The sequence below is a fragment of the Lemur catta genome, chromosome 10 (genome assembly GCF_020740605.2).
Source record: "Lemur catta isolate mLemCat1 chromosome 10, mLemCat1.pri, whole genome shotgun sequence".
NCBI lineage: Eukaryota > Metazoa > Chordata > Mammalia > Primates > Lemuridae > Lemur > Lemur catta.
The window spans coordinates 42,302,241-42,325,453 of NC_059137.1; the positions used below are offsets into that span (position 1 = coordinate 42,302,241).

Genomic DNA, 23,213 nt, shown 5'->3' on the forward strand with positions numbered 1-23,213 from the left:
TGATCACTTGGCCAAGGTCATGTTTGCCAGATTTCTCCACCGTAATGTTATTCCCCCACTACCACCACCTTCCATACTGTACTCTTTGGGAGCAATTCACCAAGCAGAGCCCACAATCAAGGGCTCCAACTCCTTGAGTGGGGAGTATCTACATAAATTATTTGGATTCCTGCTACATAGGAAATTTGTCTATTCCCCATTTACTATTCAACCATTTATTCATATCAGTGTGGACTCATGGATATATATTTCATACTTCGGGTTATAATCCAATATTACTCCGTTTACTTTGTTGCTTAAATTTGGGCCATTCATGAGCTCTTTCAGGTTGGTTCCTGTGTCCCTTTGTTATGCCCCCATCTTTGGGTTTTTATTGAGCACTTCCTTCTTTTCTGGTACTACAAGGTGTTCCAGGCTATCTTTTATATTTACTGTCCCAGTCCAAGAACCAGCCATTTCTCCAAGGAACCTTGATTCCTTTTATTGAAGAATAATGTTAGAAACTAAGATCTGGGCCAAGCACAGTGGCTTACGCCTATAATCCTAGCACTCTGGGAGGTCAAGGCAGGAGGATCGCTCGAGGTCAGGAGTTCGAGACCAGCCTGAGCAAGAGCGAGACCCTCATCTCTACTAAAAAATAGAAAGAAATTATCTGGACAACTAAAAGTATATAGAAAAAATTAGCCGGGCATGGTGGTGCATGCCTGTAGTCCCAGGGACTCAGGAGGCTGAGGCAGAAGGATTGCTTAAGCCCAGGAGTTTGAGGTTGCTATGAGCTAGGCTGACGCCATAGCACTGTAGCCAGGGCAAAAGAGCGAGACTCTATCTCCAAAAAAAATTAAACAAACAAACAAACAAAAAGAAACTAAGAGCTGCATGTTGCATGTGCTTGGTGCTACCAGAGTGTCTTTGCCTTTTCCTTTTCCCTTCCCTTTCTTTCCTTCTTTTCTTTTTTAAATTTTCTATTTTAAATTTGTAAAATAAAGCTGTCAGCTTATAGATAGTCAACCTCTATGCTGAGTTAACTATATAAGAATAAATAATATTAACAAATAAAATCCTTGAAAAAAATTTTAATGTTTTTTTTAATTAACCAACATTTATGTATGAGCAGATTTCACACAGTCTAGATTTCTGGATTCTCTTGGAAAACTGGAAGGTCTGGCAGTCCTAGACCCATATTCCTGCTGGATGACAATTCTAAGGTGGAGAGGCTTTTGTCCTTTCCTACACAATACACTCTCCAGGTTGTCACAGTCTGCACCACTCCCTGTGGCGTTACACCCACCTTACTTTACTCATTTATGTTCCTTTATAACCCCAGAAGGCATTTGAACCCATTCCTGGTTCAAAACATATTCAAGTAAATAATTTACATGAATTATACAGCTTAGTCCATGAATCTAGCTCAACTTTGACCCAGTGATCAGACTTTAGAGCTGCATTTCCGGTTTCATCCTCATCCCACCAACTTACCTTCACTGGATCTTACATGCAAATACAGTGACTCACCACTTCTTCCTCTGTCCCTGCGTGTCAGGTGGGAAGAGTTCTCGGCATCCCCTTCCAGTCTTCCCCTCAGCCCCATGCATGGGTGGGTCTTTGCCCTGAACTTCTTTGGCAAGTTTCCCTTTCTTAGACCCTTTTTGTCTGGAGAAGATCCCTCAATAGTTGCATTCCTGCCTCAGACTAAATTCTGCCTGAGCACTGTTCCCTTCTAGTTCTGCAAGGTACCCCTCCAGTCGGATTCCAATCACTGTTCTTTCTGGATCCCCCACCCTTTCTAAAGAGGGTCAATTCCTTTTACTGTCTCCTCCCTTCTCCTTGCCTCCTCCCGGTATGTATCTCAGGATTATTTGTCAATCAAACCTGGCTTATTGCAAATTTCCGTAATTCCAGACAACTACCTATTCGATACTTTTCTATTTAGATGGAAATAAACACATCAATATAAATAGTACAATTTGAGGAAGGAGATGCTGAAAACCTGATAAAGAGATGCATTTCTATCTGAGATCTGCCAGGTGTGAGGAGAAAACTGTGTATTAATTTTCACTGCAGCCTTACTGCTTTAGGGATGACAAGGTTAAACATGGGCCTATTGCAGTTCCCCGGGGATCTTTGCACAGAGCAGTGGTTTTCTGACTGACTTAAGGGTCACTGCGTAGAGTTGGGAAAAGTCAGGGGGACCCAGGTAGGCGACACTCTTTACCATCCCCACATTACTCTGGTTTCTGTGGTTGTTTGTAGTCAAAGGTATCATAAAAGTGGGTGGCTTCTAAACAACAAATATTTATTTCTCGTGGTTCCAAAGGCTGGAAAGTCCAATATCAAGGCCCTAAAACTTTTAGTGTCTGGTGAGGGCCCACTTCCTGGTTCATAAATGGCAGGGGTTTTTTGTTGTTGTTGTTTGTTTTTTTTGCTATAACCACAGTATGGAGGAAGGGAAAAGGGTCCTTTTTTATAAAGGCAGTAATCCCATTCATGAGGTATCTGCCCTCAAAACCTAATTACCTCCCAAAGTCGTACCTCCTAATTAACCTTCAGCTTTAGGGTTAGGATTTCAACACATGAGTTTAAGGGGGTGAGCACAAGCATTCAGTCCATTGCATGCACCCAACAAATATTTAGAGAACCACTACGCTCTCGTATGCATTAGATGCCAGGGATATAACTGAAAAAGAAAGATACATTCCCTGACATTACAAAGTTTTCAGTCTACTGGTAGACCAAAAAAAAAAAAAAAAAGACAATTATAAGATGATGTGGTATTATCATGGGAGAAGTACGGTGTGTTATGATGTGCCTAACTAGACTGGGGGTGAGGTGGGCATTCTAGAGGAAGTGGTGAATTAGTTGAGGTTTGAATAACAAGTGGGAGTTAAGCATGCAAAAAGGAGAAGCTGAGGAGGAAGAGGTTTCCAGCTGCCAACCCTGCAATATGTGGCAACACCCAGAAGTGAGTGAGCAAGAGGATCTTAGCTCTGAAGGGCTGGAGTATTACATGGAAGTTGGAAGGATCCAGGGATGAGTTTGGAGAGATGCATGTTTTTGAATCACAAAGGGTCTTTCCTGCCATGTTAAATAGCCTTGATGCTGCCTTGAGGGCAGTTGGAAGCGGCTTTGGAGGTTTTTGCAGAAAGACAGACTTCCTAGTTAGATGTGCATACTAGGAAGATCCTTCACCTGCCAGGTGGAGATTGGAGAAATGCATGAGTAGAGGAAGGGAGCTCAGTTAAGGGGGAGCCATGCAAACCGGGCAGGAGGTGATGGTGGCTTGAGCTAGGGGAAGAGGCAAGGGGTTGAAGACAAGTATATAGATTAGAAACTCTTCAAGATCAGACATGGTGTTAATTGCCTTCCACATAATGGAAGAAAGATTCTGCTGGGAAATAAGGGATAGTTTTATTTGTGAGGATACTCAAAATATCACACTCATGACAAGGAATCTGGGTCATTTTCATATTCTGACTTGGGCTCCTGATCAAACTATTGGTTATTTCAGCCTAACTTTCCAGTACTAATGATGTTCATTAGCATCCTGTTCTCAGCTCACTCTAACTCATTTGGCCCACTTGATTTTCAGCAAACTGGTCAGGGTGGAACTAGCTAGAGTTTGTCTTTAATGGTTTTTGTTGTCAATCCATAGTGAATACCTTTCTCAGGTTTTCTTGGGTCTTTCTTCAGCTACTTCCACCTCCGTGTCCATGACAGCAGGAGGCAAGGGCAGCCACCTTGGGGATGGGGTATTGAGTGGCTTCAGGAGCTGAAACGTGGCACCAGTGAGTAGAAAGCCGTGTAACAAGCAGGCCTACTGTACCCACAGTCGCTCCCCTGTGTGGCTGAGACAGCACTTCCTGTGCCTGGCACGTGGTGTGTATGAAAGAATTAACAATCTGTTGAGAATATATAATCACATGCTAGTCCATTTGCCTTTCTTGTGGCCCAGCCACCTTGGTAACAGACTAGGGGGTAGCACAGAGGGGCTGAGAAGGACAGAGGAAGAGAGCTGGAGAATAGAGTAGTAGCCAGTTGATTTCTAACTATTCGCAGCTGTCAGTGTGTTTGGGACTTTTTTATTTTTCTTTTTTTAGGCAGAGGAACAAAGTCCTGCTACATGGGATTGTTTTCCTTGGCATGATGAACAGACACTTTCTTGAGGAACGCACTGAGATAACACAAAACATCTGCTGAGAGGAATCAGTCCTCCGCAGCTGAAGTTCCATCAGCATCTGCAAGGGCATGAGGCTTCTTTAGATAAATATATATACGTGTGTGCATGTGTGTGTGTATTTTGCAGGAGGCAGGAGAATGTGGATGGATGTGAAGGGGCAGGGGAGAAACGAAGAGGAAGGATATGTATGTTTTCAAGAAACATCTGTGGTGTTCGTCATATTTTTTTGTTTCTTTTGGTTTTTTTCTTCCTTGTGATCCCATTGCATTTTGTTTTGCGAGTATTTTGGAAATGGTATGCTCTCAGCCACACTGCCAGAGGAGGTCTGTTTTCTTTTCCCACGTGTGTGGGATGTTGTTTTTATTCACGAGCTATTGAGAATGAGTGACTTTTATGACTTGTCGAGGGATTTTCACATGTGCACTCCTATTACTGTACTCCAAAGACAAAGCAAACAGCACAAGTGCTCTCAGATGTGAGTAAGAGTTTTAAGGAGAAATGTGGGCACTTCCGGTTGTTGTTACTGACATGCCATCAGGGGTCCCTGGGGGATTGGCCAGGGCATTAGGTTTCATCCTGTGTCATGTGCAAGCTCCTTGGACAGCTCACATGCTATTCCCATTTGTCACGTTTCTCCCAAATCGACTTCCCAGGAAAGAGTTTGTCCTTTGGAGAAAGGGCAGCTTCACCCATCCTGTTTTATTTGCCCTCCCCCGCCATCCCATCTTGGCTTTGATGAGGAAGAGCCGTCTTCCTAACTTGAGTAACATCGCTGCCACTTTCCAGATGCCTTCTGTGAGCCTGTCGGCTCTGTGCTTCTCATTTGATCCTCTCAGTCTCGGGATTATTACCACCATTCCTCAGATAAGGAAATGGAACCTTTTAGAAGCTAGCAAACTTGCTTAGGGGCAAGCAGCACGGAAGTTCCACAGCTGGAATGTGAACCCAAGTATGATCAGTGCCAGAGCCTGGTGCTTCACCAGTGTCCTAAACCCTGATGACACGTAGGTTTGGGGAAGTAAGAGCCAACTACTCCCTTCCACCTTTATCTTTTAACGAGCTTTGTTTCCCCAGTTCTGCCAGTCACATGGGAGTGAGATGAAAGGAGCTGTAAGAACCCTGCAAAGCTTCTTGGCAGAATGGAAAGAGCGCAGGCTCTGGAATCAGACAGACTTGAATTCAGATCCCTTTTCATCACCAACTAGCTCTGTAAATCCCAAGCCAGTCCTTCGCCTTTCTGAGCTGTGACTTCAGAGTATACAGATGGCGTAGGAGCTCGACTCTCAGTGCAACAGTCAGCAAGTATTTATTTCATGCTCCCCTCGCCACTGCAGGCTCCATGCTAGGTGCTAAGGAGTGAAGAGGACACACACAGCCCCTGCCCTCAGGGAGTGTCCAGTCCGGAGGGGAGAACAGACCCGAGGTAGGGATGTCCACAGATAAGTGTGGAATTACCATCTCTGTTCTGTGCAGGAAAATTCCAGGAGCAGGATAGTAGGTGTCAGGGAACCCAAGTCCTGGAATGAAGGAAGGCTTTGAACCAAGCTCTAGAGAAAGAAGAGGCATTGATTATGTACAGAACAGGGCTGGGGGGATATCTGCCAGCTGCTTGCAAAACTTGTGATGTTTTGGGGCAGTTCTTCAGTGTCCCTGGAGACAACATTTTAGTCCTTACTCTTCATACCTCCAAAGCCAGGTTCAGCCTGGTACTGATCACACACCAGACTGATCACAGACTCAAACATCAGCCTTTCTCTTCAGAAGAAAAAAGAGAAAAACGATGAAAATAGGAATGAGAAGCAACTAGCTCAGAAATCCCCCCCAGCCGGGTCTTGTTCGACTTTGGGGCCTTTGTCAGCCAAAGCATTTCTGTATTTTCTGAGAGACTCTTTCCCTTTCTGGCCTCTATAACAGGATAAAAGGGAATAACACAAGCCATTTAGACAACTTATTTTCTTGCAGGGGTGCCCAAAAAGGAAGGATTAAATGGGCCATTTGAGGGCTTAATGGAAGGGAGGGGAGAGGAGAGAAAGAAGAAGAAAGAAATATGGATTGAAGCTCAGAAATTACTGGAATTTTTATTAAATTTTGTTTGGGAGAAAGGAGATTTACTGAGTCAGAGATGAAAGGCAAATCTGCATGGGGCCTCAGAGAAATTATTATATTCCATGCTCGATTTAGCTCTCACACTGAATATGGCTTGGAGATCAGAAAGTTGTGGTTAGACACGTCCATAAACTCAGCAGGGCTTCATCAGATGCTGGTTCCTGACTGAGTACCACGTCTTCCTGGGCAGCCGCGGTCTCACCAGGCCTTCAGGGGAGACGCCAGGCCTGCAGGCCCACCTCACCCTCCACCTTCTCCCAGCTCCCTGGCCTGCCTCCTCCTTGGCCTGGTCACAGGCAAACTCTAGTCTTGCTTTGAGCCTAATTGGAGAGCAAATTCCTGCTAGAGCCTTATGTGAGTGATTAGTTTGGATTCTGGCCTTTGCCCAGGCGTGTTGCCTCAGCGCACTCTGGAATCAGAGCTCAGCTGGCCCTGTTTTGGGTTCACCAATTCCATTTCAGTACTGACCCATTGGCAGAGGTCAAGCCACACCACAGGACCCAAGGCCATCCAGGTCCAAAGTCATCCTCAGACACCTGGGTGTCCATCACCTCTTTGTGGAGCACTCGTCTAAACACATTTCCTCATTTCAGGCCAAATTCTTGGAGCCTGAAATTGCCCAGCTTTAATCTGAGAGGGAATGTGGCCGAGGGTGGGGTAGAGGAGGGGCATGTTCCAAGACTCAATGATTACAAATCACTTACAGAAAAGAAACTTGGATCAGAAGATCTCTATCATCAATACAGATACATCTAAGTGTCTGGGGTTATAGCCTAGGGTTTGTCTGGATTATGATAAGACTAGTCAAAGTTTAACTCTAAACCCTTAAGACATACAATCTATTTCAGTTAAGACTGCTGGTTAATATCATCTAGCATTAACTTTCTAATTGAGTACAGTGACTGAAAATTAACTCTCACCACCTGAAAAAAAAAATATTGAAAGGATTAGAAGGGAGGTTTTAGAGTATAAAGAGAGGAGTTTGAGGTTTTTTCTTCCTACCCTCTAGACAGGATCACAGTGTTCTTCATTGCAGATTTCTCCCTTCTCCCCAAAAGCAATGTGCAGCTTTCTATGCCAGGACTATATCAAGACTTTGGCAAAAGGCTATCTTTCTGCTATGGGGTTTTTCCTTCCCCCAAATAGGAGATGATGGGTTCACATCTTGACTAAATAAGACCACTGCTCTTTTCTGTCTCAATGTTGATTGATGACAATATTCTTGCCTGACCTGTGCCAGGTGTTTTTCAGGGTAGAGTCAAAGTATAAAACAGCCCCTTGGTTCAGAGAACTTAGAGCAATACAAGACATAGCATGAGAAACTTGTAAAAAATAATGCAAGGTAGGATATACCCCAGTGCTTAATTGAGTACCTACTACTGTACGTTCTGTGCAAGTTCAGAGTTGATGTATTAATACCAATACTGCCCTCCTGAATATAAACAGGCAGGAGGAATTTAATTTCAAAGTATGTTATCAAGAACATTTGGTCAGTGGGATACTAAAACTAGCAGTTCACAATGGAATGCTTACTATCTGCAAGGCGTTAAGTAAAGCGTTTTAGATACTTTACATATTTAATCCTCACAATAATCTAAGCTATAGACAACAGTATATCCCTGTTTCTTTAGGGGTAGGGAAACCTCTTAGTCTTTCTTAGACTAAGTCATTTGCATATGGCTACATTGTTTTGTTTTGTTTTTTAAGAGGGGAGATCTTGCTCTGTTGCGGAGGCTGGAGTGCAGTGACACAAACATAGCTCTCTGAAGCCTCTAACTTCTGGGTTCAAACGATCCTCCCACCTCAGCCTCCCGAGTAGCTGAGATTGCAGGTACATACCACCAAGCCTCGCTACTTTTTTTCCCATTTTTTTAGAGACAGGGTCTCACTATGTTGCCCAAGCTGGTCTCAAACTCCTGGCCTCAAGCAATCCTCCTGCCTCAGCCTCCCAAGTTGCTGGGATTCCAGGCGTGAGCCACTGTGCCCCACTGGCTACAGTGTTAATAGGTGGTAAAGCCAGAAATAAAGCCTGGGAATTGTGATTACAGCCTCTGTGCTTTAAACCAATAGATATTGTGGGCAGAGGGGAATCCAGAGTTAAGCAGGACTTTTTGCTGTAGTATTCTCAGATCCTTTACTATGCTTGGGTATATTATAAACCTCTATGAAAGAAGCATTTTTGCAACTATATTTGACCTCACAGCCCTCTCTTTTTAGCCAAGGATCTCCCAGGATTAGTGACTTTTAAAATGCATCCTGGGAAATACTGCAGTGGAAGGTCCATAGTGTCTATACACTCGAGAGAGGCAGAAGGAGCAAGAGGATGGGGTTGGTTATGGTCCTGACGCTGGGGCGGTTGTGCTGGGTGGACCCCACAGACTCCCCTTCACCCAGCCCCAGCCATGCACAGCTCCGTGGACAGGCTGCCATCGTGTCTAGCAGGTGTTCGTTTGAGGAGATCCAGCAGCAGCCTTTCATTCTTCCTACTGCCAAACTGGATTCATTTTAAAAAAACAAACGTTTTTCGAGCTCCTTCTACAAGTGAGCTAAGTGCAGGTCATGAAATGGTGTTCTTGTCCTTCACTTTCCTTGCCACCAGGGAGCCCAGAGTAACAGAATGCAGAAGAAAGAACCTGAATTTTGTAGTCAAATCTCTGCTCTGCCTCCTTAAAAGAAGGCCTGGGGCAAATGCTTTAACTAAGCTAAGACTCAGTTTCCCTTTTTAAAAAAACTGAAATAATAATACCTCTACTCAGGATGTCCCAGGGATTAAGTGAAATCACACACGCACATATCAGACTTTACTCAGGATTCCCTTTTCTTTGGCTATTTCATGGAGATTGGACACTTCTTTGCGGCACCATGAAGGAAAAACAATCAGTTTTTATGAACTGGCCCCTTTGGAGCCTGTCAGGAAAGGGCGTGGATGGGCGGGCTGAGTCCTGCCCAGTCTTGCTGCTGTGAGGCGAGTTACACAGAATGAGAAAGTTCCAGAGTCCACCAAAGGGGTGCACGTGCAGGTTCTCTACATCTGAAGGGACACGCTCTTCCATTTCCCACCTTCCGAAGGTTTATTTAAAACACGCGCACAAATCGGAACATCTGGAAGGCAGAAGAGAAAAGGAGAAAAGGACTGACGTAGTACACAAACTATAGAATTGGCCCTGAACCATCAATAGACAAATGAATTTCCCAAATTCCTGTAGCTTTCCTTTTCTTAACCCTGTATTCTGAGACCTGGGGTTTTATCCCTGGCTCAGCAGAGACCCCAGTGGGGCTCCTGGGACTCCCAGAGTCAGCCTCTGGGGACTGTCGTGCATGCCGAGCATGTTTTCACTTGAACCGTTTGCAGCTTTTGCTTTTGAAGAATGGATGACATATGAGGGAGGGAATGGTGAGGAGTCAGGCCTGACTCAGCAGCCAAGAGATTCTAAGTCCAGGGTCCTTCCTCCCTGGAGTTCAGGTGGGAAATAACAAAAGTAGAACTTAGTCCCCAAGTTCCCATTAAGTGCCAGGCATAGCATAGATGCTATTTTAAGAACACTACATAGTAAAAATGTTTATTGATTTTATAATAGAGTGATGAAGTAACTTGCCTATACAGCTAGTAAGTAGTAGGACTAGGATTTTAAACGAGTCACAGAACTCCCCTTCTGAAGAGCATGCACCTATCTCAGAGGGGATTCCACGGCCCCTGGGACTCAGGCTTCTTCAGTGAGTCCAGACCCCCGCCCAGCCTGGCAGCGTGGCTCTGCTGGCCCCATTGCAGCAGAGAAAATGTCATATATGCTCTGTGAGTGGCTGCGCTCCACCTTCTCTCCCGCTCTACCTCACCCTCACCCCCAAATCCCAGCATCTGTTGCCCAGACAGTCAGCTGTCAAGCTGTGCTGGAGTCTCTCCCTAGGTTCATTTGATATGTTGCCACTTTGTTTTTGAAAAAAAAAAGCCATATCGGTGCCAGGACCCCAGGGAACCCGATCCTGTCCCTGCCGCCTGCCAGACACGGTCTGTCTCTCTTATCCTGCCCTGGGGGTCCCAGGTGATCCCCTTACAGAGTGTTTCTCACCAGACAGCTGCCACTGGGTCCCTGTGAAGGCAAGGGCAGCAAAGCTCCAGGCATCCTAGGGACCTAGGGCACGCCCTGAACACAGCTCTGCAATTCTGCTGAAAGGCTGGGGGTCATGTCCACCTTTTCTTGATAAGGGTAATTATTCTCCCCATAACAACAGCTAAATGCTGCAGACCTTACCTTGCAGAGAGAAGGGAGGACATCTCCTTTAGTTAGCTCTCGTTATGCTCTAGGCGCTGTAGGAGGATCTTATGCATGTTACTACCCTCCTCGCCACGCAAGGAAGGCCTTATTGTGTCCCCTCACTTACAGATGAGAAACCAGAAGGTAAATAACTCACCCACAGTCATGCAGCTGGAAAAGGAGCAGAGTGAGAATTCAAAGTCTGTTTAATGTGGGAACCCATGACAACATGTCACCACTTAAGGACAGGGTCAATAACAAGAGTTCAAGCAGTGTTTGAAAGGGGGAAAGGAAGTGGGCTTGCGATTCTGTCATTTATTGCTTTGACCAAGCTGGGTAGTGATCATCAGACATGAAATCCAAGTGACTCCTCTGACCACTCACCCTTTCTGTTATGAAAAATATAACCCAACTTGTACCTTCCTCCTAGAGATGAAGGGTAGTAAGTATGATGCAAAGTCTCCATGACGGTTATTGAATTTACCCACCTCAGAAAGCGTACCTTGGGAAAATTTTAGATTAGGATTTGCAAACTGGTAGCTCGCAGGCTGAGTCTAACCTAGAGAGATGTTTTGTTTTGACCCATGGTGGTATTTTTCTTTTCTTTTAAGAGACGGGGGTCTTACTTTGTTGCCCAGGCTGGAGTGCAATGGGGCAATCACAGCTCACTGTAGCCTCAAACTCCTGGGCCCAGGTGATCCTCCTCCCTCAGCCTCCCAAGCGGCTTGGGTCTACAGGCTCATGCCACCATGCCCAGCTAATTTTTAAAAAACTTTTTGTAGAAATGGGGACTCGCTACGTTGCTCAGGCTGGTCTTGAACTCTTGGGCTTGAGCAATCCTCAGGCCTCGACCTCCCAAGGTGCTGGGATTACAGGCATGAACCTCTATGCCCAGCCCTGTGGTATTTTTTTAAAACTTCAGATTAATTACTAACATTTAAAAAGTATACCAGGTTGACATAGAACTCCAGATTCCTAATTATGTTGAAAAATCAGGAGCTCTGACAACCCTGGGCCTCCATTTCCATATGGCCATGGTTCGCTGGAGTCACACAGCAACCGCTCCTTTTGACAGGGAGGTAGGGAGATATTTTCCAATTGCTGCCCCTGCCACTTCCTGTGACTCCTGTGATAGGGGTGCCAGTCTCCCTGTCGCATCACCCTCCTCCTACCAGTTTTCTAACATTAGAAGTAAGAGGAAAATGAGTTTACCATCATGAGTTCATTCCTTTTCTTCCCCCCCTTCTTTCTCTAGGTGTTCCCTTCCCAAGGAACTTCCTTCAGATCTGCAAGAAGATCTTGTGCCGCCTTTTCCGGGTCTTTGTCCATGTCTACATCCACCACTTCGACCGAGTCATTGTGATGGGTGCAGAGGCCCATGTCAACACCTGCTACAAACACTTCTATTACTTCGTCACGGAGATGAACCTCATAGACCGCAAGGAGCTAGAGCCCTTGGTAAGTGGCACTGCACAGTAATGGTACCCGAGGCACCCCCAGGAGCTGAGCCATTTGTCACAGTGCGTTGCCAGATCCCCAAGAATGCTCACCAGTGGCTGGCTGTCAGCTGGAGCCTTGCAGACTTGCACCAAGTTTAGTAGTCAGCCAAAGGGCAGGAGATGCCAGGGTGTCCATTGCCACTAAATAAGTGTCTTAGATTGCTCTCCTAGAGGTGGCAGAAGGTAGTGGGAATATAATGGTTTGGGCCGTAGGGAGTAGCTTTAATTCTCAGCTCCCAAATCATGCACCTATTTATTTAATCCCTTAAACGGGCATCTTTGATCTCTAATGTCATATATCATACTGTTAATCAAAGATGACCAGAAACATTTCTTCAGTCAGTAAATAAATATTTAGCACCTACTATATGCCAGTTTCTAGGCATACAAAGTCAAGTAAACTGCCTTTGAGTAGCTTTTACTCCAGAGATAGAGACAGAAGTGAGCCTTAACTAAGAATATAGTCTCATAGGGACTTTGCTTTTCATGTTGAGTCTCCTGCAATACAGTTTTAATGGGATATATTAGGATCCAGAAATATTTGATATAAAACTTTAGTATTGTTTAAGTGAATGGGGACTACCTTTATATTCTTCATAAGCTATTTTTACAGTTGGACTTAATCTGTGCTTTAGAATTCAAGAACTCCTCATTAACTTTTGTAACATGCGCTACCTCAATGTGAACACTTTCATCACAGCTATTTCTAGCTGGCTCTATTGAGCATGTGTGTGTTATATCAAGAGTAATACAAGGTGGCAGTTTTGCTCAATATAGCTGACAGCACAACTAAATTTCACCCAAGTCCATTTGAACAGTGGCCAGAATGCTGGGGCCAGGCTATCTTCTTTTGCCAACCTGTATCCTTTTCTCTTTAGGTGTATACTTTAAAATATAGGTTTTATTATTATTTAGGTATGGTGAAGCCAGCAGCTCAGGAGATGACTGTCATTGAAAAGATGGTTGGTTACCTTCACACATCCCAAGAGAAAGGGTCATGCCACACCACTGGGGGCCACGTGGGAGAGCACCAGTCAGGAGCCAGAGGGAGCAGGGGAAACAGAGGCAAAAACCTTTATTGTGGTTTTCATGAGAAGGAACCAGGCCAGGCAGGGTAAGCAGACTTAGGGTCGCCTAGTTTGAACAATCTCAATGGACTCTAGGGGAATGGGGGCCGTCCCTAGTTGTCCGGTACCCAGCCCTGGGGAGGTTAGTGTGAGACCTTGACGGAGAAGGTGGTTGGGGCTGTGGGCTGTGGAGATTGGTTGGTTTACATTGGTTGATGTGGAAGTAGCTTGAGGGCGAATCATTTACCATCTCTAAGAATCGGCTAGCTCTGGGGGGAGCAGTTCCTCACAGCAAGGGCCCTTTGAATTTAAAGAATCAAAATATAAAAAATAAAAGACATGTTGAATATGGTACCTGTATCTGGCAAAGATTACTGAATTTTGTATATCACTGTTAGAGTTTCTCAACCTGAAATCTAATATTGTGCTATGAGAATACATGGCAAAAAATACTTTTCTTTGTATCACTCAGTAGTTCTAGAACAAAGCAAGACCTTTTGGGTACAGTTGAGATGTCTCATTGGCTACAGAACAGCTAATTTCCTTCATTTTCTTTCGCAAGAGCTTTCTAGAAAGCTCTCAGGCAGGAACTGAGTTGTCTGTGAACATTTATGGAAAGAGGCTAAAACTCAACGGTTAAATTTTGCTGGTTTGCCCTTTATAAACGCTGTTGTGGGTAAACAGCCACTACAAGAAGATAAGGTTGTGCAAACAGCTCAAGGGAGTGAAAAAACTGGAAACAGTTGATAAAGTTAATTGCAGAAAATGTCAAGGACAGAGGAAAGGGTGGACAGAGCCTGTGTAAATGACCATGGGGGAGAAACTACTAAGACCTCCTAGAGGTTGTTCTGCTTCTGAGGGTTTTAGTTTCATTCTCTTCAGTGGCCATGTTCAGGTGGAGGGAAAACGCCTTCCCCAGGGACCCACCAGAAGGAAGAGACCCTCTGTGCACTATTGGCATCACTGAGCTAAAGGAGCAGAAACATCAAATGGATAGAGCTGAAAGTCACTTTCTCCTTTATGCACAGAAGCATAAAGACAACATTGTAGGATAAAGCTGAGTGTAAGTTAACAAGCAGAGAAAGCCTTTCTTTGCCATTAAAAAAAACTCTTGTTATTTTCTATAACTGAACAAGGGCTCCGGGGATTCTAGCACCTGGCAGTGCCAGGAGCTGACTTGAAATCTCAGACTCACAGAAAGGCCCTGAACAAGCCAATATTCTAAATAAGAGCCTCTTTGGGGTCCTAGGAGAAAAACTATGATTAGAATAACCAGGAATTATTAACAGTGCAAGTGAGAAAGAAAGCTATATGTTTTTTCCCCCAGAAGCTTATATTTCTTTAAATCTTGCTTGAAACATTATCCTTTCTACATTTGTGTTTTGTTAATTACAGGGGAATTAATTTTAATGCTTTTAAATATTAATACATTGTTATAATGCTTGGTTGTCTGAAATTATGCATTTGCTTTACACAAACCAAAGCCTATGAAGTAACAGAAATAGATATTAAGAATGTTTCTGAGGGAAATAATTGTATAATAGCTATCAGGCTTGGGATACTTAGTACATCCAGTGTCCACTTACAGTGGATTGTTTATTGCTTGTGGATTGTTACTGCTGAATGAGAGTTTTCATTTCAATAGTTGATAGTGCTAGAATACCCAACTTTCAGCACTGTTGCAATGTACCTATTAAAATCAGGCATAGCACATCAAATACTTTTATTTGCATATATCAATACCCTATATATGCAAAGCAAGTTGCTCAGATATTCTATGTGCATAAGAAATATATACTTTTGAGAAATTTGCAATGCAAGCTGAAAAATATAAAATAATGAATGTCACCCATCTCTGGTCCTGAAAGATGACGAAGGATTCAGGCATTTGGCTTCACATTCTAGTTGTACATTCTTTAGAATCTAATGTGGCTGGGGCCAGAAGGGCAGCATTTGTACAGCCAGATTCCCTTAGAACATTGGCATTCCCAGAGTTCTCACACTGCTGATGGGACATTCGTGCTGTCATGTTTTGGGATTCCACAGCGTAGAACTTGGAGACCCCACTTCGTATTTCCCTCTGCCATGCTTCCACCATGCATAGCCACACTTCCCTGGCTGCTTTTCTCTGACGTTGACTGAGTATCCACCACACATGCTGCATTGAGAATCCGTCTAGCACCCGACAAGGGTAGGAGATTCACTATCATACAGTGCATAAGGCAAGGCTCGTGCGCTCTAGGTTCTAACCCTGGATGCTTCCTTTACTAACTTGTAACCTTGAGCAAGATACATGGCTTTCCAAAGCGTCGTTTTTCTCATTCATAGAATGGATATGATAATAGAGTTGTAAAAATTAAATGAGTTAGTCACATGATAAGTGCTTAAGAAATGTTAGCTGTTAAATGAGATAAAAGAATGTACAGTAGCTGGCCCATAGTTAGTGGAAGTACCCTAATTCTCCCTTCCCTAGCTCCCATACCTCTTTTCTATCCTAGTGATTGATCCCTTCAATAGCCTGATAGCAGATATAGTTCATTTGTATCAGTTGCTCCCACAACATTGTCAGCTCTTTGAGGGCTGGGAGTGTACCGGACATATGCCTGCATTCCATAGGTGCCTAGTACATAATAAATGCTTAATATGTTTTTGAATTGGGAAGAGTATTTTATGGATGTTCTACCTCCACTCAAAGGGATTACACACTGGTCATTCTTTCCTTAGTACCACCCTCATCTCAGAACATGCCTGCAGACCTCTACTTATCCCTTTCCATGTTGGAAATAATGCTTCATCCTATTGGATTAGCAACAGAGATTAAAAGCAAAATAAGGTGCAGAGCAGTGAAGGGATGCATTATAAGCTTGAGGCCTACAGAGAAAGATGGGGCCCCAACCCTCAGTCATTCTCTGTTCCAGATTGCAGGTAGATCACCCGGGAGATGTTACATGCTCCCACACTGCCTGTGTGCTGCTGTGCCAGGTGTAGAGTGATGGACTCCCCGTTTAGCATTGAAAGTCTCATGTCCCAGGAAAACCCTTGGTCCTGGGAAAACTGGGATGGTCGGTCACCCTATCAGGCCTCTGAGTTGGAATAAAATTTGGAATTCAGAAGCTGGGAAGAGGTCACCCTGGCCAGCCCAGTGAAGGCCAGCTTTTCCGTCCACACCCAGGGCTTGCCTCAAGGCTCTCATTGGGACTTGCTGGTCAGCCCCTGCGGCCAGCAGCCTGGGAACGGGGAAACACATGCCATTCCATTTGGTCTCCCCCAGGGAGGGCAAGGCTGGCGTACTGACAGACATGGACGCGACAGATCATCCATTGCTCATGTAAATGCAACAGCTGAAGATGACTTGAACTCAAGCAAGTTCACAGTTGGGGGAAACAAACCCAAAGTCGATGCTGGTAATTAGAAAATGGGCCAGGCCCTGATTGAACAAGCGGCCTGCTGTTGGCCCTTGGCTGCCCCGGAGTCAGCTGACAGAATTGAGCTAATTAGAATTACCATTAGCAAGCACAAATAGCCAGCTCTGTTTTGTTGGCCTTTCAGTAAAAACAAAAGCAGAGGGCTGTTAGCAGTGCAGTAGCTGTGAATGAACAGCTGATTAGGGCAGGGGGAGGAGAGGGATTGCTCGCCCTAATGAACCCTGCTGACCCCTGGGTGACCTTGGTCCAGGGCCTTCCCCTTCTTTCTCCAAGGCTCCATTTCCATACTTCTATCCGTGAAGGTGATTACACCATCACCTGCCTTGTAGGGGTGCCGCGGTGAAACCAAAGGTTGCCACAGGGCTGTCTGCAGGTACACTTGGCCCATAGGAGCTCTTCAACCGAGTCAGTGTTTCTCAGTAGGAGCCCACACACACCTGCGTCAAAATCTCCTGGAATGGTATTTTAAACGTGTGTACTTGGGCCTCACCCCAGATACACAGAATCAGAATTATTGAGATTAGTGCCTGGTACCAAGTACCCTCAGTCTGCACCTCAGACTTTAATGTGCTTATGAGTCACCTGGGGATCTTGTGACAACACAAGTTTTGCTTCAATGTGTCTGAGACAGTGGGACTCCAGAGCATTCATTTTGCTCCAGGTGATATTGATGCTGCTGGTTCCCAGACCACATTACGAGAGGAAGGACTCAAACACAGTGAAAACAGACTTCCTTCCTTGGTCAAATGAGTGTACAAAACGCTACACCATCTCCACTCTGGGAGACTCATAATGTACAATGGCAGATTAAAGGACTTGAAGGTATCAGTAAAGAAACTGGTTTGGATTTTGCGTAGCCCTGCCAGTTTTAACTGCATTTGGCTCATAAGCTTTTTTTTCCTTTTGTTATCACTCATTAACATCTCATAGAGATCATGGTCCACGCAACACACTCTGGGTAGCACTGCTCATCTTTGTGATCTGTCTCTAGGCTTCGAGATTTCCCTCTTCCGCTCACCTGGCCCCAACCACACACCCACCACTACTGCCTGGTGTGAGGAAGAGGAGACGGAGAGGGAGATGGGAGGGAAGTGAAACTGAATGAGACGGCTTTACACAGGCCTGTTCGTTCGAGCTCCTCAGTCCTCCCACCTCGTTGTGCAACACCCCATCGTGGAGATCCTACCATGTGCGAGGCACACAAGCATTTTCAAGAAATACTCACTAGCTCCATTTCTTGAGTTCTAGATATTCCGTTACTTCCCCCTTACATACACTATTTCATCTACTCTCACTTGTTACCATTACATCCAGCAGGGCAGTTTCTCCACATCTGAAGCATGTTCCTCCCCATCCCTCATCGCTGCCATTTTGTCACACCAAAGCCCCGCTCCCCAGTGTGTTGGTGCCTCTTGGCTAACGACTGAGGTTCACGTTAGGTTTCAGCACCAAAAATATCACTTTAGAAATGGGTGTTTTTTAAAACAATTTGAGGACCAAACATTTGGTGTCCAAAGATTTAGAAAGCCTTGTCTCATAAAGGGCCAGCCACAAGCCCATCCAGGCCCCAGCATATGCTGACCTCGTGTTCCCCTTAGAGGTGGCCAGGCCACACCTGGGCCTCCCTTGGAGATGCTCAGGTGCGTGCCAGAGCCAAGGTTGCCCTGCAGTGGCAAGATCAGGTTAGGACTGTGGAAAAAAAGCACAGCCTCTTGCATGAGCCAGAGCTGCTCCCTAAAATAGCCAGCAATGAAGAGCCATTGTGGGGCTTTTGAAAGGACCTTTTCTTTTGAAACATCATCTGTACAAAGGCCTCTGAGCTGTTTCTTGTCAGGCAGGTCCCTTGAATTTCAGCCAAATGGCTCAGACATGGACACAGCCATTACAGAAGAAAGAACTTTCACCCTTCGAGTCTGACAGTTTGGCCTTCACAATGACACTTCCATTATTATGTTACCACATTAGTTGTCTAGCCTGGCCAAGGAATGTAATATCTCTGGGCCTCAGTTTCCCCATCTATTAATGAGATCATCTCTAGAGTCCCCCAGCTTGACCTACTAGGATTATGATCTTTGACATGGTGTATCACCAGGCTTGTCATCGTTCATCCAAGGTGACCCTCTCTCTTTGCTTGGAGAGGCCTTCATAGATTAAAGCCCATCATGGCTGCAGAGGGAGGTGTACTTGGCACAGAGAATAGCTGGAGTTTGCACTCATGGGACTTTGTCAATTCAGATAATGTGCATGCACGTGTGTGTGTGTGTGTGTGTGTGTGTGTGTGTGTCCAGGGAGGCATCAGCTGTTGGTGGTGGTTCAGGGTAACCCAAATGCCCAGAGATGAGTGGGAGAGCCTGCCAGAAATCATTTTAGGAGCTTTGGCAGGCATATTCTAAAGTGTCAATTTGAAAAATAGCAAAGAAGTGTGTGATTATTTTCAATGAATTGTATTGTGCTTGGGTAACTGGGAATGTGGCAAAAACAACCACATGTCTCTGCCAGTCCTAATTTATTCATCCCTTGTTGATGTCTAGAGAGCTTTTGCTTCTGGTTGTTAAGTGGTTGTTTTTTGGGTGGGGGGGCAGTTTGTTTTTAACTTTTAATTCAATCAGAGGTAAGATGTAGTCTGATTTATCTCAGGGCCTAAAATATGATCAATTAGAGTTAAAGATGACACCCTTGGGAAAATTGTCAGCAATATAATATTAAATAATAAAAGCAGGATTCAAAACTGTATTGTAGAATCACTAATCATTTGTCCATAGATGAGAAAGGAAATATAGTAAAAAGCATAAACAGTGGTTGTTTTTGATATAATTATGAATAATGCTTCTTCTCTGTACATACCTTTTTGGGCATTATAAGTTTTCTATCACAAACGTGAATTACTTTTATAATTAGAAAAATCAAACCGTATGTTTTAAAGGACCTTATCAACAAAGACTAAAGCTTCACAAGACCAGTGGCTTGTGTGCCCAGGACCAAGGACTCTGAGTTTCTCTGTCCTATCTCTGGCCATGCCCTCTGCCCCCCATTTTACAGAGCTGCAGGTGACAGAGATGCTCAAAGGAATAAGCTGGTGGTCATGCAGACCCCTTTGTCACTGCAGTTCAGAGGTGGATGTATACGGTCAACTTGGACTGAACAATTAAGTTTTCCCTGAACATGAGGTGATTCCTCCTGGAATGGGAAACTGGGTGGCTTTGTGAGCACCAAAGTGATATTATCTTTATAATATGTGTATATGTTTAGTTTTGAAGCCCCCATTGTACGTGGGCAGATCTCAGTGATTCTAAAGCAGATGATGAAGTCTGTGGATTACCCGCAGGTAACCCATCCAGCTTGGCAGGGAAAGGCATTTGTCAGGCTTTGTTCAGGCACCTCACTGGAAAGGGCTCCATGATATTGACTACAGGTTTTGGTTGGAGTTTTTCCCATTCAGATTCCTCTGCTTAACTTGACCTGGAGAAATTCTCGTTTTTGTTTTTTTCCAATTTCAAGTTTTAAAAAAATAACAAAAGGCATTTGTTGAAAAGAGATTAATCCATACCATAGAATTATCTCTACACAGTTTATTAAACTGAAGCATAAATGTATATATAATAACTACAAATCATTTTTAGCTGAAACTATTCTGTGGAACTAGAGTTAATTCCAGTCCCTTCTTACTAAGATACTAGCAAAACCCAAGACCAGAAATGACCAAGGATGATGTCTCTGGTCTCAATCAGATTCTTGTTTTAGGATTTTTCTTCTCCTGTCTCCCATCCTGGGGGGTCCACCCCCATCCTGGTTCACAACACCCCATATCTCTGCTGGTCCTTCCTTTGCCTGGGGTTGATACTCTAATTCAACGAATTCTCAGTGTTTAGCCATTTGGTTTAAATTTTAAAGTAGAGTGTCTTAAAAAACTAATAATATATTTCTACAACTCTTATTATTTCCAATTTGCTATTGCATCTAATTCTCAAATGTTGGATTATCTTACAGTTCTGCAGGTATGTCCCCTATAGCAGCATGGGAATGCCTAGAATTACGTGCCGCACTAATGCCTTCTCTCTTGACCTTTGCTGGGTGGGAATGGCTTATAGACTGCCTCTGATTTGGGCTGGAAGACAGTAGGCCATTTGGTAAACATTTATTATCTGATGACTATGTGCTGAAAATTGAAGCACATAGTCTTCAAGGAATTAACTGGAAGTTTTCCTCCTTCCTTGTCATTATTTACTGTAGCATCTCCCACTGTTTTTTCTTTTTCTTTTCTTTTCTTTTTTCTTTTTTTTTTAGAATCTTAATTCTAAGCAATGTCAAAAGGTATTAGGAGAAAAAGGGGTTCCATGGTCAAATAACTATGGAAACCAGTGAGTTAATAAAGCTAATCCAGTTTATTTAATATACTAACATGCATTCTAACTCTCCAAGCCAGGGAGAACGTGCAACATTTATTTGATCAGAGAATCCTTTTACTACAGAGCATTTTGTGGGTTGAAGGCTCTTTGAAATACTCCTTGGGAAGCACAATCTTAAATGATCTACTTTCTGTATTTTAAGTTAGTCCTCTCTGGCTCCTGAGTGTCTGTTAATAAGCATTTTTTGAAAACCTACTGTATGTCAGACACTATGTTGAGCACCAGAGTAACAGTCAAAAAAGATACCTCTCCATTCTTTAAGAAGTTCACAGTTATAAAGAATGATACCTTTCAACCTATTACTAAGAGCTGCACCATCTAATATAGTCCCGACTAGCTTCCTGTGGCTATTTAAATTAATTAGAATTAAACGAAAATAAAAACTAGTTTCTTAATCTTACAAGCCACATGTCAATTGCTCAAAAGCCACATGTGTCTAGTGGCTATTGTGTTGGGTGCCACAGAAACTGAACATTTTCGCCATTGTGGAACATTCTATCAGACAGCACTGTAACCTATCAGAGGTTCTATCCTCCAGAGTTACTTCCTACCATATGCTTTTAACACCTCTCCTACCACCAGGGACTGCCAGGTATGTTCAAAATTGGCTCCATACTGCCTCAACAAGCCCTTTCCATTTACTCCTTTAAGCCCCTACTATGATTTGCTTCTCTTTGCTAAGCCACTTCTCTTCCATTTTACAGATGAAGAATAGGTAAAACTCAAAACTATCTGCTCAACATTTCTCCCTAGATTGCACGTCAGAACCTCTATCTCAGGAGATGCTCCTATATTTCAGGAGTGCTGAGGGTCTCTGGGGTGCCAAATCATAATTGTAGGTTGGTTTTTTTTTGTTTGTTTTTACCGTGCTCTGCAGTGTTGGAAATTGCTGCAGGATGTCAATCACAGCAGGGATTAATTCATCTTCATAAGCATTTATATGAAAATGTAAATAGCCAGCATGGCAGGATGCCCATAAATAAGCCTGCCAATTTTTGGCTGCTATGTGTGCTCTAGACTAGTTCAAATTTCCCAGTCAGATAATAGTAGATTATTTGGCTCCAAAAAATGTCAAATGAGCATTAACTTGGGATTTGAATGAAGGAAGGTTTTACTTATTGAAATATAACACTGTGTCATCTGTCACCACCCACCTGTCCCACAATGATAAAAGCATGAAGATAAGATTACAGGCATTCCCTAGCCTAGGGACTTGTGTGATCACTTGTGTGGTTTTAGGAGCACCTCTTCCTATGAAATAATTTTATACATAAAGGTCAGATATACAAACCACCAACAAAGTTAGTTAAACCATAATGTAGTACTGGAACGTAGCCCTAACCAATATTAGTTCCACCATGTTTGTGCTAATAGATTCCTATTGCATTGTGAATCTGAGTGTAACTGGAACCATAAATAAAAATAAATGCATGCAAGTAGATCTGGATGAAGAAAAACATATGCGGACTGCTCCAAAGGGAATTATTTCCCAGAGTTCCTTGAATAGGCCATGTCCTCTCATCTCCAGGCCATGTATATCCAAGTCTCTTGGCCTCCATGCCTTCCTAAATCCTGGTCATCCTGCAAGTCTTGACTTAATTGTCCCTCCCTCAGAGACAATTACCCTTCACTCTATTTGTCAGGTCCCTGCTGGCTGCTCCCAGAATGCCCTGGTCCCAGAGAGGGCAACCAAGATGGAAGCCGCCATATCTTTTACAGACCAGTGTCAGAAGTGATAAACCATCCCTTCCTCCATTTTCTATTCATTCCAAGTGAATTACCATCTATGGCCACACCACCTTGAGCACACCCGATTGCATCTGATCTTGGAAGCTAAGCATGGTCCAGCCGGGTTAGTATTCAGATGGGAGAAGAGAATTACTAAGTCCAGCCCACACTTAAGGGGAATTAAGCTCCATCTCTTTTATATATATATATGAATATTTATTTATATACAGACACACATATATACACATACATACACACGTTTTTCATTCATTCATTCCAGTGAAGCTATCCTTTAAAACCTTCATCTTTTTTCCCACCTTTATCTAGTGAGCAGATAATTTTTAAATTGGTGAAATATGCCTTTCTTTGACCCCTGAATTTCCCTTCTCCCATTTTCTACATCCTACAGCTTAAGTCTGCAACCTGCCCAAGCACTCATTGCCCTAGAAATCCCCTGCTTCAGTGAAAACTCCATTACCTCAGTGTGGTTTCCTCCTCCTTCCCTTCCTTGAAAGAAGCCAATCAAGCCAACTGTCTCCACTTTCTCACTTCCCT

General features: G+C 43.9%; 1 protein-coding gene across 2 annotated transcripts in view; it reads left to right on the forward strand.

Moving 5' to 3' along the window:
• MOB3B (MOB kinase activator 3B) overlaps positions 1-23,213 on the forward strand; it is a 178,052-nt gene that overhangs the window by 134,557 nt on the left and 20,282 nt on the right. For both annotated transcript variants that reach the window (XM_045562392.1, XM_045562391.1), the window contains one exon: positions 11,789-11,991. In XM_045562392.1, coding sequence (XP_045418348.1) covers positions 11,789-11,991 — 203 coding nt within the window. The remainder of the gene's footprint in view (positions 1-11,788; positions 11,992-23,213) is intronic.